Source organism: Notechis scutatus, chromosome 2 (genome assembly GCF_049901735.1).
Source record: "Notechis scutatus isolate UNSWTSFEM ecotype Mainland chromosome 2, rNotScu1.2, whole genome shotgun sequence".
Taxonomy (NCBI): Eukaryota; Metazoa; Chordata; class Lepidosauria; order Squamata; family Elapidae; genus Notechis; species Notechis scutatus.
In genome coordinates this window covers 153,162,954-153,178,047 of record NC_142010.1, presented here as the reverse complement: position 1 = coordinate 153,178,047, position 15,094 = coordinate 153,162,954, and the positions used below count along the sequence as shown (strand labels likewise).

General features: G+C 41.8%; 1 protein-coding gene across 9 annotated transcripts in view; it reads left to right on the top strand.

Annotated features, from left to right (window-relative positions):
- The window catches only part of L1CAM (L1 cell adhesion molecule), a 99,044-nt gene that overhangs the window by 49,761 nt on the left and 34,189 nt on the right, over positions 1–15,094 (top strand). For all 9 annotated transcript variants that reach the window (XM_087956870.1, XM_087956869.1, XM_087956864.1 and 6 more), the window contains 9 exons: positions 1,211–1,342; positions 1,437–1,580; positions 2,249–2,360; positions 2,904–3,070; positions 4,259–4,418; positions 4,512–4,636; positions 5,558–5,659; positions 6,464–6,661; positions 6,900–6,970. In XM_087956870.1, the coding sequence (XP_087812996.1) occupies positions 1,211–1,342; positions 1,437–1,580; positions 2,249–2,360; positions 2,904–3,070; positions 4,259–4,418; positions 4,512–4,636; positions 5,558–5,659; positions 6,464–6,661; positions 6,900–6,970 (1,211 nt within the window). The remainder of the gene's footprint in view (positions 1–1,210; positions 1,343–1,436; positions 1,581–2,248; positions 2,361–2,903; positions 3,071–4,258; positions 4,419–4,511; positions 4,637–5,557; positions 5,660–6,463; positions 6,662–6,899; positions 6,971–15,094) is intronic.

The window sequence follows — 15,094 nt, the reverse complement described above, 5'->3', positions numbered from 1 at the left end:
AATCTTAGCAGCTCAGTGCTCTATATATGTCATGGTGTAAAATATATATAACTGAAAAATTGAAAAATTGAAACTGAAAAATTCAATTATATATAACTGAAAAAAAACTGAAAAATATAACTGAAAAATTGACTGTGAATAAAAACCTAGATTTTAAGCTTAACCAGGCATGCTAGCTATAACCCAGCCCCAAGTTAGTACTCCATTGCATTCATTGGAGCAAATTTAAGCAGACACATTGTATTTTCTTTTAACCCCATTACAATTAAAATTTCCAAATTTCACTTGGGTTGTTCTCCTGATTAAATAAAGACAACAATTCTTACTATTAACTTATTATCCTGATATTTCATGCTTTTAGGTCTTAAGCTTAAGCCCAGTGATTGCCAGCAAGAAACACTTTTTTTGCATTCGAAGGATTACGCACACCGCAGCTTAGGAAATCTTTACACAATATTTTATTGCAGCACACAATTTCCCCAACAGCAGCCTATAACTCTGGGTCTACTCCACCTTTCCAGACTTTGCAAAGTGATGTTGCCATGCAAACATATATAATACTCAATCCTTTGAATTCAGTCATTTCGTACTCCGTCCAAATGTTAAAATGACACTTATTTGAAATAGATGAAATTTCCTAGTTGAAGAGAAAGGCAGGTTCTTCCCTGCCTTGAAGAGTTTATAAAAGAAGTGCTATGCCACTTTTGTCCTCCAGGTATTTTATATCATGACCCCCTCCTCCAGACTCTCTAATTATTATGGTGATTCAAAACAAATAAAGCATCAACTTGCCTATACCTGATTGAAATATGAGAGGTAATAGGGAGTTTGAGGACAACTCATTATAAAGTGAGCATTGTGTTAGTCTGTATCAGAGTGTCAAACCTGCGGCCTCACATTACTGTCACGTGATGTTTTGCGACGTTTTTTTCCCCTTTGTGGAGCTGGGGTGGGCATAGCCTGCGAATCATACATCCAATCCACGGACCGCCACTTTGACACCCTTGGTCTATATCAGGGGTGTCCAACCTTGGCAACTTTAAGACTTGTGGACTTTGCTGGCTGAGGAATTCTGGGAGTTGAAGTCCACAAGTCTTAAAGTTGCCAAGGTTGGACACCCCTGGTCTATATGAAAAGAGATCTGGGAAGCTGACTTTACTCACTGTAATGAGCTAATTTTGTCTTAATGAATGCTATTTTCTTTTCTCAGCTGCTCCACAGTGGATAAAAATGCCCGTGAGCCAGATTTATGGACCAGGGGAGAATGTCCGCCTGGATTGCGAAGTTGACGGAAAACCTAAGCCAAAAGTGTCATGGAGCATAAACGGGACTCCTCTAAAAGGTAAGTGAATGGGTGAGAAGAAAGGCAGAGAAAAAAGCAGAAGGCTACAATACCACCTTAGCTTCCCGGGCCTAAACTCTTGTCCACTTTTCAGATGTGATGCCAGATCCAAGAAGGAAGATTCAATCAGGAGCTTTAATCTTCAGTGAGGTGCAGCCCAATGACACCGCTGTTATCCAGTGCCAGGCTCACAATAAGCACGGCAGTATCCTGGCCAATGCATACATCCTTGTTGTCTGTAAGTTCATCTCTCCACTTTGAATGAAAACGGGGCTGCTCACAGCTCAGAGGACAGGCAAAAAACTAGCAAGGGCTATTCCATTGTTCTCACTTTAAAATTCTTCCATTAGCTCCTTCTCCTGCAACAAGATAGGACTATGAATGAAGTCTGCACTTCAGTCACCTTTGCAGGGAATGGCATTCAGTATTCATAAATTATGTACAGAGTCTGCTTCTCTTTTTGCTCAGTCCTGATGACAAAGGCCTTACAGTGACAAAGACCCTTTTTGCCTCCAAATTAATGGCATAATGTGGCATTGGAAATTGCACCCCACTGAGGAAGTGTGCAGTGGGTTTAGCAATGGCTCTTCCCAGAAGCCTTTAACTTAAGGACAGGAAGGAAGGAAATATATTAAAAAGTGAAGGTTTGTTTAACTTATCAGTCTCATGAGAAGAAGACATATTCCTACCTGCTTTCTGGCCCATGTGTCTACCATCATGGCATTTAAAAAAAACCAAACCTGAATATGCTGAGTACAGATACTTTTTTTCTGGTTGTTTTCCATTGACTTACAATGCCCTTCTTCTGGGGTGCTACATGTGTTGACAAGACTTAGGGCTAGGTAGGATTTCTTGAGGAGATAAGTATCTTGCCTTACACTTATTGACCTTTTTATTTTACTCCAGGGTTGCCAGCGGAGATCCTGACCCCTGATGGCATAGAGTATGCTGTGGTGGAGAATCAAATAGTGATCCTACATTGCAAGACTTTTGGGGCGCCCAGACCTAAAGTGCAGTGGTACGCTTTCTGTTTTGGGTCATTTTCAGAAAGCACGATGTGTTCTGATTTGTCCACAGCTGCTTTGACATTGTTTACATAGCTCCATTTATATATCAAAATTCTCTTAGTATCACTCAGCGATAGTCTTTTTTACTTGGAAGATCAAATGCCTCTTTGGATTTTATTAGCCTAGTTCTGTCATATAGCAAACCAATGGGCCAAATGCCAATGCCAATGGAGGAAGAGAATTGGGCCAGTGAAAAACACAATTATACTATTAGTATATTGAGAAATTGCAGAAGTTATATGAGGGAGAGAAAAATCAAACATACATATTCCATTGTTCTATTCTCTTTTGGGATAAGCAATATTAGGTAAAATATCGTAAAGCCCTAAGAAATAGCACTTTAAGCAAAAGAAAGGCAATTAAAGGTGTTATATATGAAAAAATTACTAAGAGCTGGGTTGTGCTGCAAAACAAAAGGGAGCAACTCTAAGTGCACTGAGATGTAGTAGAGAGATCTCTGTTTGTCGTACCCATTTCTCGTTTTCCTTTCCCAGGTTTATGGAAGATATGAACCCTGCCCTAAAAGACGAACGAATCTTTATATTTACAAATGGATCCCTGAAACTTCAGGAAGTCCGACGGGAAGATGCAGGAAACTTCACATGCTTGGCTGAGAATGATCAAAACAATGTCTCCATCATTGCCCGCCTAGTTGTCAAAAGTGAGATCAGGTTTTCCAACCGTGCATTAAATCAAAGAGAAATAATGACAGAAAATGGTTGACCACAAGAGATGTGATAGGAAGGAAGTAACCTGGAACAAAGTACTGTGGCTTTCAGCTAAATTCTCTAAAACTGTTTTCTTCCGCAACATTCATGAGTAGATGTGGCAGGTTATGCCAGGGTTTTTACTGTTGGTCGTACTATAACATCGGAGGCATCTGTAAAATCCCATGAAATGAGCATTGTGTCATGATGTTCTATTCCTTACACACAAGCACACGACATACAATGTTGTGGTGCTCATTTCATCATCTGCCTCCTCCTTGCCCCCCTACCAATGCCCATGGGGTGAGGTTCTGCCAGGCCATCTGCCTGTGGCCTCAAACTAAGCTTTTAATCTGGCAAGCCTTTCCAAGAGTTCATATCCCTCCTGGGATGAGGATGAGAGAAGTTGGTGTTTATTTATGCTTGCTAATAAATTCTTTGCACCTAAAGATGTATTGTCTTTTCTGCAGTGTGGAGAATGGCTTAAAGATAATCTCTTAATGTGGAAAATGACCTGAAGACTTTTATTTAAAATTAAGTAGATGGCAGTTTTACTTGGGAGCAAATGTATTGGATGCTTTAGAGAACCGTAATGCTATCAGATGTGAATGTTTTCACAATACACCGAACCATAGATCAGCAACTAACAACATTTTAGCTTACCAAATTGTGAATTCAGCCCACATGGACCCTTTATGGTTCAATGCATTGTGCAAACCCAAAATTAGCTCAATTGAGTAAAGCATGATTAAGCTGTATGTGAACTTAATAAAAGAGTAGCACTAACAGATTGGTTGAAAATGTTTTTTTCTGGATCCTTTCAAGGCATGTGCTAGCCTCAAATGTTATCTTGTTTGTGGTTCAGTCTGTGTTAAGAAGACAGTCTCTGTGAAAAGTGTAGGACAAATTTTCAGTGGAAGGAATCATGTTTTACTTCCTTAAAGAGAAAACGAGGGACTGCTACTGTGATTTTCAAGCTGGAAAATGTCTTGGGCCAGTCACAGTTGTATTAGGATGCATTCAAGCCATGCTGAAGAATAATGAAAAAACACATGGGATAAATGTATGAGAGGACAATAGATACCCACAGTAAGAGTTCATGGATGGAGAGGGTACAATACAATATTCCATTTCTATTCCAGGAGCAACACAGATTGAAGAGGGACCTATCAACATGGAAAAGAAGCAAGGTGAGAGTGTGACCTTCTACTGCAAGGTACTGTTTGATGAGAGTATTCCAAAACGTGGTATCCAATGGCGCCTAGATGGAGAAGATATTGAAGAATCAGATGACAATAACAAGTAAGTTCAAAGATCAACAATCATGTTGAATAAAAACTTAGGGTTCAAAGGACATTTGCATTAACTTTACTCTGAATGTTGGTCTTTCCCTAGATACATCATTGGTGACATGTCCCTGAAAGTCACCAATGTGGACTTCTCTGATCAAGGAACATACAGCTGCCTGGCCTGGACCAACCTTGACTCTGTAGAAAAAAGTGCCAATCTTTTGGTGTATGGCAAGTATCAAAAAAAGGAAAGATTAGATCTGGATTGTTTCTCTCTTGAGGTTAAACTTCAGACCAGGGAGATCTCAAAGAGATGCAGTGATATTCCTGCTGCATGGATAACAAATTGGTATTTTTTTTAAAAAAGCACTAGTTTTTTGCTGTGTATCTATTTTTGCAATTTGGCCCAGGTATATTTCTAGCAAAGCCATCTGTAGAACAGCACTTTTACAACAATAAAAACATAATTATTTTAGTGGGATATTAATTAATTTTAGTGGGATATTATTTGGGAGGAGATTAACTCTTAAAGCTGGATGATTCACTGAAATGTGGAGAATTCTAAATATTGATAACAAGATTTATTTATTTATCAAATTCATTTGCTGCCCATCTTGGCAGTTCAAGTGACTTGTAAAATAAAATCTATAAATGTAAATGCTATAATTTACATACATATGGAATATAATTTATGTTTCATTTACATATAAAATCATAGTGTATAAGACAAAGCAGACATTGGCTGATTTTTTATGAGGTTAATTTGTTTCTAGTGTGTTATAAAAATACAGACTGAAATCCGATGAATAATGGCTTTGAACCACAAATGTACAGAAAACTGACAGATAAGTTCATAATTTTCAGAAATAAGGCTCTGTTTAAACAAGCTAGTTTTAATTATATTTAATCAATCAATAACTTTAAACTTAAAGGCTACAAATTTAATCAACTTTAGATGGCGGATTACGCTGTCAGCATATAATTTGTAATAATTAATGTTGTAATTCTGTCCCTGAAGGTAAAATAAAATAATTCAAATTTTCACATGGTGGGCAGGCTTGGAAAATCTGTTTGGGGAAAAAATCTTGGATTTTTCTTCTGTAGTGAGGACAGGCAGGTGAGCAGCTGTTTCATTACTGTCTTTTTTATCAGGCAAACCTGGCCCTGTGTCAAATCTGGAGCTGCAGAGGCAGCAGAATCATGAGGTAAAGCTGACATGGACACCTGGAGATGATCACAATAGAGAAATAAAAGGTAAGGAATTGTGCCAAGTGTCTCGCCATTAGGGAGAAATGACCTCTGATTAATCAGAACTTGTGGATTTTCCCCTTCGAAAAGGGCCTGCTGCTTTCATCAAAATGACAAAAGTAGCACTGTTGCACCACAACCTTGGCCCCTTTTGTAGCCGCATGCGGGGTCATGACACAGGTACAGAAGGGGCAGAGCTGACATTACAGCACTGCTTTCATCCTTTGAACCCTCCCATGGCTGTCTCTGCTTGGGAGCCATTTGGGTCGAGGAAAGCAAGAGGTCGATCATAGTCATTCCTGGCTGGCTTCTATTGTTCCCTTACAGCAGCACTTAGAAAATATTTGTGGCTAGAAAGCACCATAGACAGCCACTTTATATTCCTTTGTTTAGATTGCCACTGTCACTTGTGACTTTGCACAATTTAAAGCAATCCAATGAAAAAGACGGATTGAAAGGATGCAGTTGTCTGTGATGCGTAAAATGACTACTCAGTGCTTCCTTGGAGATATCCCTGAATTTTGAAGCTAGATATAAAGCACACATTGGTGAAAACGCCATCTTTACATTTCTCCGTTTCTGTATATGTGTAGAAATGCAGAAACTATTCAGTCAATCAAGGTACTGAATTAATCCAAATGCCTGGATTTGCACATCACGCCAAACCAAAAATTAGCTTCATCTATGTACAGGTGCATTTTAGCTCAGCTTGTAGCATGAACCTAGGAAAGCCGCAGGGGCCTAGTTGAAAGGTGATAGCAATTTTAATAAGCGCTTTTTTTTTTAGTCATTTGAACTTCTCCCTCACAGAATATAACGTGTTTTGTGAAGAAACCAAATTTGGGCCAGAACAAATGGAATGGTTAGCCACCGTCCCAGGAAACCAGCCATGGGCTATTCTTCACCTCGCTCCATTCAGAAGTTATAACTTCTATGTGCAGGCCAGCAATGACCAGGGGAAAAGTGAATTAAGCAGCCGGTCTGCCAGTCATGCCACAGATCCCGCAGGTAAGAAAGTTCAAGATGGTAGAAGAAGGCTATAGGGATGGATCCTTGTTATGGGCAATGGTCCTTGTAAAAGTTAACACAACCATGCCATGCACCAAATAGTATTGCCCCACAAATATTGGCTCCTAATGCCTCTGGGACAGGCATTTTCAGTCTGGAAGACCCAGTGGATATTTGGTCTTGGTTGATTCAAAACATACAGACATCCCAGTATAATTCTAGTCTCTTTGTTTTCCAGCACCTGAGCGAAACCCAACTGATGTCAGAGGAGAAGGAAATGAAACCACTAATATGATCATCACCTGGACGGTAAAATATTGATTCTTTCATCTCAGTGATATTGGTCTCAATCTCTTGTGCTCATCACCCACAGATTCAATGCCACTAGCATCATTTGTAGGACTATGTTGTAGTGCAAGAAGTGATTGTTAGAGTTGTTGAATTTTTACTGAAAAGAAATTCTGATGGGGTAATTTTTCAAGGTGGATGGATTTATTTTTCATGGAAAAATTTCTTCTAATGTATAAGGTCCTTGAGCATGTCTGTACAAATACAGTTCAATCCAGAACACAATCCATGGGTTTAACATTGTCAGGCACATAGGAGACTTAAACAGACCCCCAAAGGAAGTAACATATGGGTAGTTCACAAATTAAAACCTTTCATTTAATGACTAATCACAATTACAATGGCACTGAAAAAAGTGACTTATGACTGGTCCTTGTACTTACGATGATCATAGCATCCTCACGACCAGGTCATCATAATTTGGCTGTTTGGCAACCAACATATATTTATGATGGTTGCAGTATCTCGGGATGATGTGACTGCCATTTGCAACCTTCCCAGTTTAGCTTCCAAGAACAGAATCAATGGGACAAAATGGATTCTTTTAACAACCACATGATTTACTTAAGAACTGCAGTTATTCACTCAACAACTGTGGCCAAAAAAAAAAAAAAAGGCTTTAAAATTGGCTGTGACTCACTTAGGAATTGGTCCCAATTGTAGTTATACGTCATACATGATTAGAGATCTACATTTGGATTTTGCAAGCCTCTTTATCCTTGGAGCAGATTGGCCTGAAACTGTCCCATATGGTGGGACTGAAGGATGGTCTCTTCAGGAGGAGGGGTATCACTGCTGCCTTCAAAGCAATTAGCATTTTCCAAATCCAGCTGCACACATCCAGTTCAAATTTTACCCAAATTTTGCAATGCTATGAAAACAATTGTGCCCTGATGGGTCTTTGGAATGGAAGTTTATCTCCATTCTTGAATCTTTTCAGTTCACACAGTTATCTAAACATGGCCACATTTTATGAGAAACTCCAGCTGTCTTTGTTTATATCCCACCCCCAGAGATCAAGTGGATGAGTACGCAAGGGATTTTTAATGACATCTTCTTGATCGTGGCATTTCCTCCTGAGAAAGTGTGATTTGTTTCTACCTAATTCATTTAATAATTTAAATGGGAACCAAAGATCATTCTGTATCATCAAGCTCTTGATGCTATATGTTTATTACACCCACATTCCCTTTTGTGGTTTATTTATTTATTATTAAACATGTACTTTGCCTTTAGGCATCTGTAAGCACTTAAGGAAGTTTACAGCAATAAAGAGTTGCTTTTGTGTAAATATGTTAAATTGCTATTACTTTGCTGGCTTCCTGTGCCGTTCAAAATCATATGGGCTACTTCATGGTGAATCTTCCTTTCTTTAGCTTGTCATGTGTGCCAGTGGTCAATTTGCTATGTGTGTGGGAGTGACAGAAAATGTGTGTATTGCAAGGTCTGCAAGTTATGTTTGTGTTGAAGCAGTGTATGCCCCCACACCCCAATTGTCTATTTTAGTCACTTAACTCTGTTTGGGCTTGCTGTGTTGTTTGCGTTTCAGCGAAAATAGGTGGCAGCACACCAGTGTGTTTCTCTTCCAGAATTGTCCCTGAATTGTCACGCTTGTCATAGTGATAGGTTATTTTGGCTGAATTCCCAGAGGGAACTGATGCCAGATGCTTCATTTCAGGGAGGTTTCTACCAAATTCAGCTGCTATTCCTGCTACAGCTGGCCTGGCACTGGTTGCTCCACATGGTTCATTTGTAGCGCCTAGAGGAAGATGCCATGTAAAATCCCACACATTTCAAAGATGCCAGTTGCTTTTTGTCTCCTGAATTAGAAATGTCTTTCTCTTCATGAAAAAGGGGAAGTTGGTTATGGAAATTGTCATGTATTAACATACTTACCTACAATTGGTCGGTCCGTGGCGGTGGGAAATTTGAAGAGCCGTCACTGGCTACAGCCGCAAGCAGCCTGACTGTAAAAGGGCTGCCGCGGTTTCTTCGGCACTCAGTTCTAGAGAAAAGTAAAGATGACTGGTTACCATGCTGGTGTCCTGAGTCTTATTCCCACGACCTAACACTGGCAACGAAGGTGGGATCTTGAGACAAAGGGAACCAGCGAGCACATGGCAACCAATGAACACCAGCAACTCATCGAGATGAAATGGCCGGAAACAACACACCACCCACACCGCTCGATCCAGCAACCGAAGACTGGGAATTGTACATTGACCGATTTCTCATGTTCCTCGAAGGGAGCAACCTCAATTACATCTCCGAACACAGGAAGAGAGACGTCTTCCTCACACATTGCAGGTCCGCCGTATTCAAAATGGCCAAAGCGTTAGCAGCACCCACTGATGTGAAAACGATGGCCTGGCCGGACATGGAGCAAATACTGAGGGCACACCAACTGTTTCCTGACTCATCAAACGACACGAATTTTATCGGCGTGACCAAAAAGAAGGTGAGAGCATCAGCGATTTCATTGCAACTCTGAGGGACATTGCCAGAGCGTGCAAATTCCTAAACATGGATGAGGCGATTATTAACAAAACCCAAAATAACACTCAAAGAAGCAATAGAACAGGCTACCACAGCAGAAGCAGTGCAGAAATCGGCAGCCGCCATGCGAAAAATGAATAAAGCGCCACCGGAAACCGCAAAAAACACCACCACAACCCACCACGAGGACATTGAGTCCACATCAGAAGACGAAGAGGAAGACGAAGGGGTAAATCAAGTCTGTTCAGAACATAGCAGAAGGGACCGGAATGGAAAAAGGAAGGAATTTCATTGTGCCGGCTGCGAGGGGAACCATCCTTGTTCTGAGTGCCATTTCCTAGATGCAATCTGCAAACATTGTGAACGGTGGGGACATATTGCTAGGGCATGCCAAGCAAGGAAAAACTATGGCCCTAGACAAATATGGAACACAAACACCCCAAGAGAGGGAGAAACAAATGGGGCTGTTGGAACCAAGACAACCGAAACAGGCAAGGGAAAGAGGCAAGCAATGGAAGAGATGAAACACACCAGACAGTGACCATCGGACACTCAAACACGACAAATGCCAGGAAAGTATATGTCCAGGTCACCATAGAAGGCCAACATTGCTGCATGGAAGTGGATTCAGGCTCATATTTATCAATGGTATCGTACATTATAAAATATACATTATATACATCAGACACTATAAAAAGACTGATACCAAACATCAACCGGGAAGGACTTAAAATACAAACATTGATGCTGAAAGACTACCAGGGGAACAAAATCCCTGTAGTGGGCACCGGGCAATTCAAGGTAACATTCAAAAAATACAGAGTCCTCCCACTAACCATAGTCGACCGAAATCGACCAAATCTACTGGGGCTCGAATGGTTTGCACCATTGGGAATCGAAGTCACAGGAATAAATAGCACCACTGAGACAGAGTGGGAAGAGGACCTAATGGAAGAATTCCAAGATGTGTTCGACAGAGAACTGGGCAAGTACCAGGGGTCCCCAATTTCCTTTAACCTAAACCCAACCATAACCCCTATAAGGTTAAAGGCAAGGCGGGTTCCTTTCGTGCTTAAACCAAAGATTGATGAGCAATTGGATAAACTCATCGCATAAGGGGTTCTAGAGCCAATTGACCACGCAAAGTGGGAAACCTCGATTGTTACGCCAATTAAACTAGACGGGTCTGTGTGCATCTGCGGAGACTACAAAGCAACCCTTAACCACGCGCTCCAACAAAGTGCATACCCTGTCCCCAGTGGTACAGCATCTATTACATTCCTTTGGTGGGGGGGAAATCTTCTTGAAACTAGACCTCGCACAGGCCTACCAACAATTACTCATTGACCCTGAAACAGCAGAAGCCCAGACAATCGTAACACACCGGGGGGCATTTAAATGCAACAGATTACAATTTGGCATCAGCCTCGCCACAGGGATGTTCCAGAGCTTAATGGAATGCCTATTGCAAGGGATAAAAGGGGTGGTGCCATACTTTGACGATGTCCTCATATCAGCCAAGGACATAGGACAATTGCGGGACCGCCTAAAGGAAGTCCTAAGTAAATTCAAGGAGGCAGTACTAAAAGTGAAAAAGGAGAAGTGCCAATTAGCCACCAGCAAAGTTGAATTCCTAGGATACCTTATAGACAGCGAAGGAATCCACCCCACAGAAAATAAAGTTGGAGCAATCAAGGAAGCCCCCAGATCCACGAATAAAACTGATCTGCAAGCTTTCTTAGGATTCATTAACTTTTATAATATATTCTTACCACAGAAAGCAACCATTGCGGAACCCCTACAAAGGTTGCTTGACAAAAAAGCAACCTGGGCCTGGGGGCAACAGGAAGAAACGGCATTCCAGGAAATAAAAAACTTGATCACATCAGACCGCATACTAATACAATACAGCGAAACACTCCCAATAACCCTAACCTGCAATGCATCACCTTTCGGCGTCGGCGCTATCCTCAGCCATGTATTACCAGATGGGAAAGAAGCACCCATTGCATTCTATTCAAAAACTCTGTCAAAGCCAGAGCAGAACTACAGCCAACTAGACAAAGAGGCACTGGCCGCTGTCTCCAGAATCAAGTGTTTCGACGAATATATCTATGGGAGGACTTTCACCCTAGTCACAGATCACAAGCCACTCCTCCTGGGCATCATCACAGGAAACAAAGCTACACCTAACATACTGTCACCCTGAATTACCATGTGGTCGGAATTCTTGGCTGCCTACAACTACAAATTAACATACCGGCCTGGAAAGGACATAAATCATGCTGACGCGCTTAGCCGTTGCCCTCTACCTGACATAGAAGAAGACCCAGCACCAACCACATTGACCCTCCAAATAGAGACATTAGAAAACCTACCCATAACAGCAGCAGACACCACTAGGGAAACGACTAGAGACAAAACCCTGGTGCGAATTTTAAATTGGGTAGGAAAAGGATGGCCAGAGACAGAGATCGACGAGAGCGCCAAACCATTCCAGAATAGACAATCAGAATTCTCAATGCTGAAGGGGTGCATACTATAGGGGGATCAGGTGGTCATACCGGACATTTTAAGGGAAAGCGTACTAAAAATGCTACATGAGGGACACCCGGGTATTGTAAAAATGAAATCCCTGGCAAGGAGTTATGTATGGCGGCCAGGGATGGATAAGGAAATAGAGGACTGGGTAGCAATGTGTAAACGCTGCCAGGAAGCTAGGCCAACACCCCCCACAGCACCAAAACATGAATGGGAAACACCAAGGGGACCAGGGTCAAGATTACACATTGATTTTGTGGGCCAAACCAAAGGACACACATTTTTAATAGTCGTAGACGCTTACTCCAAATGGCTAGAGGTAAGCATCATGCACTCCAGCACGACAGAAGCCATCATTAGACAGCTCAGGAAACTTATTGCAAGCCAAGGGTTGCCGGATTTAATTGTATCCGACAATGGGCCACAATTCACAGCAACACCATTCGAGGGATTTTTAGCACAGCATGGGATAAGGCATGCACTGACAGCACTGGGACACCCGTCGACTAACAGACGGGCGGAACACATGATACGTTACACGAAGGAAACATTACAAAAGCTAGGGCCCAGGGACACACAAGAAAAGATAAACTACTAAGCATACAGCACATCACACCCAATGCCACAACAAATAAAAGCCCAGCAGAATTACTAATGGGGAGGAAACTAAGATGATACCTAGACAGACTGCACCCCACATATAACCCAGAGAAACCAGCAGACTCCTCTAGTAACTGCCGCACATTTCAAACAGGGGACCCAGTATACGCAAAAAACCTTATGGGGGAACCATTATGGATACTGGCGAAAGTGACCCAAATAACCGGTCCCCGTTCTTACAGGGTAGACACCGCGGACGGTAGGAGCTGGAAGAGACACATAGACCAGCTCAGATCTAGAAGTACAAGGGGTGACACAGACCGACCCATGGAAAAGGGGGGAGACCCCTCACACAAACATAACACAACCAGGGAAGAGGGGGGAGACCCCTCAAATATAACCATAGGGGAGGGGGGAGACCCCTCAAACAGACAAAGCACAAGTAGAGAGGGAGGGGGAGACCCTCCACGAGCAAGAAAAACAACAGAACAAATCCTGACAACTACAAACAGCGACCAGGCCAACTCAACCAGCCAGGAGATTCCTGGCGGGAGTGGTATGGCCGACTCAACCTTCCAGGAGGTTCCAAGAAGAAGGACGGGAGGAACAACAGATCTGTCTGAACAGTCCAGAAGCCAAACCGTGACTGACCTGCGCAGGTCCAGTCGAAACCATAAAAGCCCCACCTACCTACATGATTATGTACGGTAGGCGAGGCCCAGATTATGCCGGACCAGGTGGGGAGGGGTGTCATGTATTAACATACTTACCTGTAATTGGTCGGTCCATGGCGGTGGGAAATTTGAAGAGCCGTCACTGGCTACAGCCACGAGCAGCCCGACTGTAAAAGGGCTGCCGCGGTTTCTTCGGTGCTCAGTTCTACAGAAAAGTAAAGATGACTGGTTACTATGCTGCTGTCCTGAGTCTCATTCCCGCGATCTAACAGAAATCCCTTTCCTTTTTGATGCCAACAGAATTCCTAGAAGCACTTTGACTCAGAATAAAATTGGGATAATAAAACTAGCTTTGTAATCAAGGAGTCTTAGGCATATCATGCTCTTATTTGGAGAAGGTGAAATGAATAGAAGAATTTAATGGGGAAAAAATCCTAAGATTTTTTAGCATTTCCCAGTAGAATTAATAGATAACTGATAGATAACTGATTTATCACTTTAAAAAAGGTTTTGTTTTTACTTGATTGTTCCTAAAGGAGAAGACAAAAAGTAAGCCTTGCTTTTAAGTGATATTGATATTTGAGAACTGTTAACAGGCAAACTTTAACTTTGCTTTAGGCATTAGCTGAAAGCACAAAAAGATGGCTACTGAAGAAAATTTGCAACATACCTTATTATAAGATGTTTGCCTTTTTTTTTCTTGCCCCCATCTCTTCTGTCTTTGTGCCTCCGCCTGCTGATGTTTTGGAGACATGTGGTGCTTCCAATGCATGGTTTCCTCAACCTTTTCTTAAGCAGCATCTTCCTTCCAGATTTGGTCATTGCTGCTTACCTCATGTTGTATCAAGAGATGGAAAAGTAATGCATTTCTTGTTTGAATGACTACTTGGGTAGTTACCCATGGCAAGCAATTGGTCATGACATAACTACTCAGGCTGACATTCAAAAAGGAAGTTTATTCATTTATTAAACAAATTTATGTAGTGGCCCATCTTACACATAGGGGACTCCGAGTGGCTTACAAAATTTAAAAGAATCCACCATATAATAAAAACCCATGAAAAAAACACACATTCTACTCCCCATGACACCTATAACACAATCAAATCAGCCTCTTGATTGGCTCCATCTCCATTCATGGTCCCCAGGCCCAGTGACAAAACTTTGTTCTAGGGCCTTTTGGAAAAATAACAAGATGAGGGTCAACTGTACCTCTTGGGGAGTGATGTTCCATAAAGAAGGGCCCACCACCAAGAAAGCCTTTTTTCGTGTTCTCACCAGAATCCAGATATACATCCCTAGTTGATGGATTTAATGTGCAGACAATGAAAGTACGGTTTAAAAACAAGCATGAAAATCTTTGGCAGGCTCATTCCCTTCTGCCCCGTGTTCCATTCTTTCATCTGTTGCTCTGCTGCTGCTATCTGTTGTGGTAGCCATGAGCCCAGGGGCAGAAAAAGCAGCATATTCCAATTTGACTGCTTTCTGGTGCCATGATTTGAATGTTACAACAAAAATCAAGAGTGGACTGTCTGCAGTCTGCAGTCAAGAGTGGACTGTCTGCAGTAGGCATAGGAAGAGGTCATAACAAGATGGAAAATCAAAGAATAAACACAACAGACTAATCTGTTGCTGAGGGACAGGAACTTCTTGCTGCAACTGGATTCTTCAGACTCATGGTGTTTTTTTTATTTACTCCCATCAAAGAACATATTACTAAGATGGACACTACTTTGGGATGTTCAGATCTCTTAATTTGAGCTACAAAGAATGT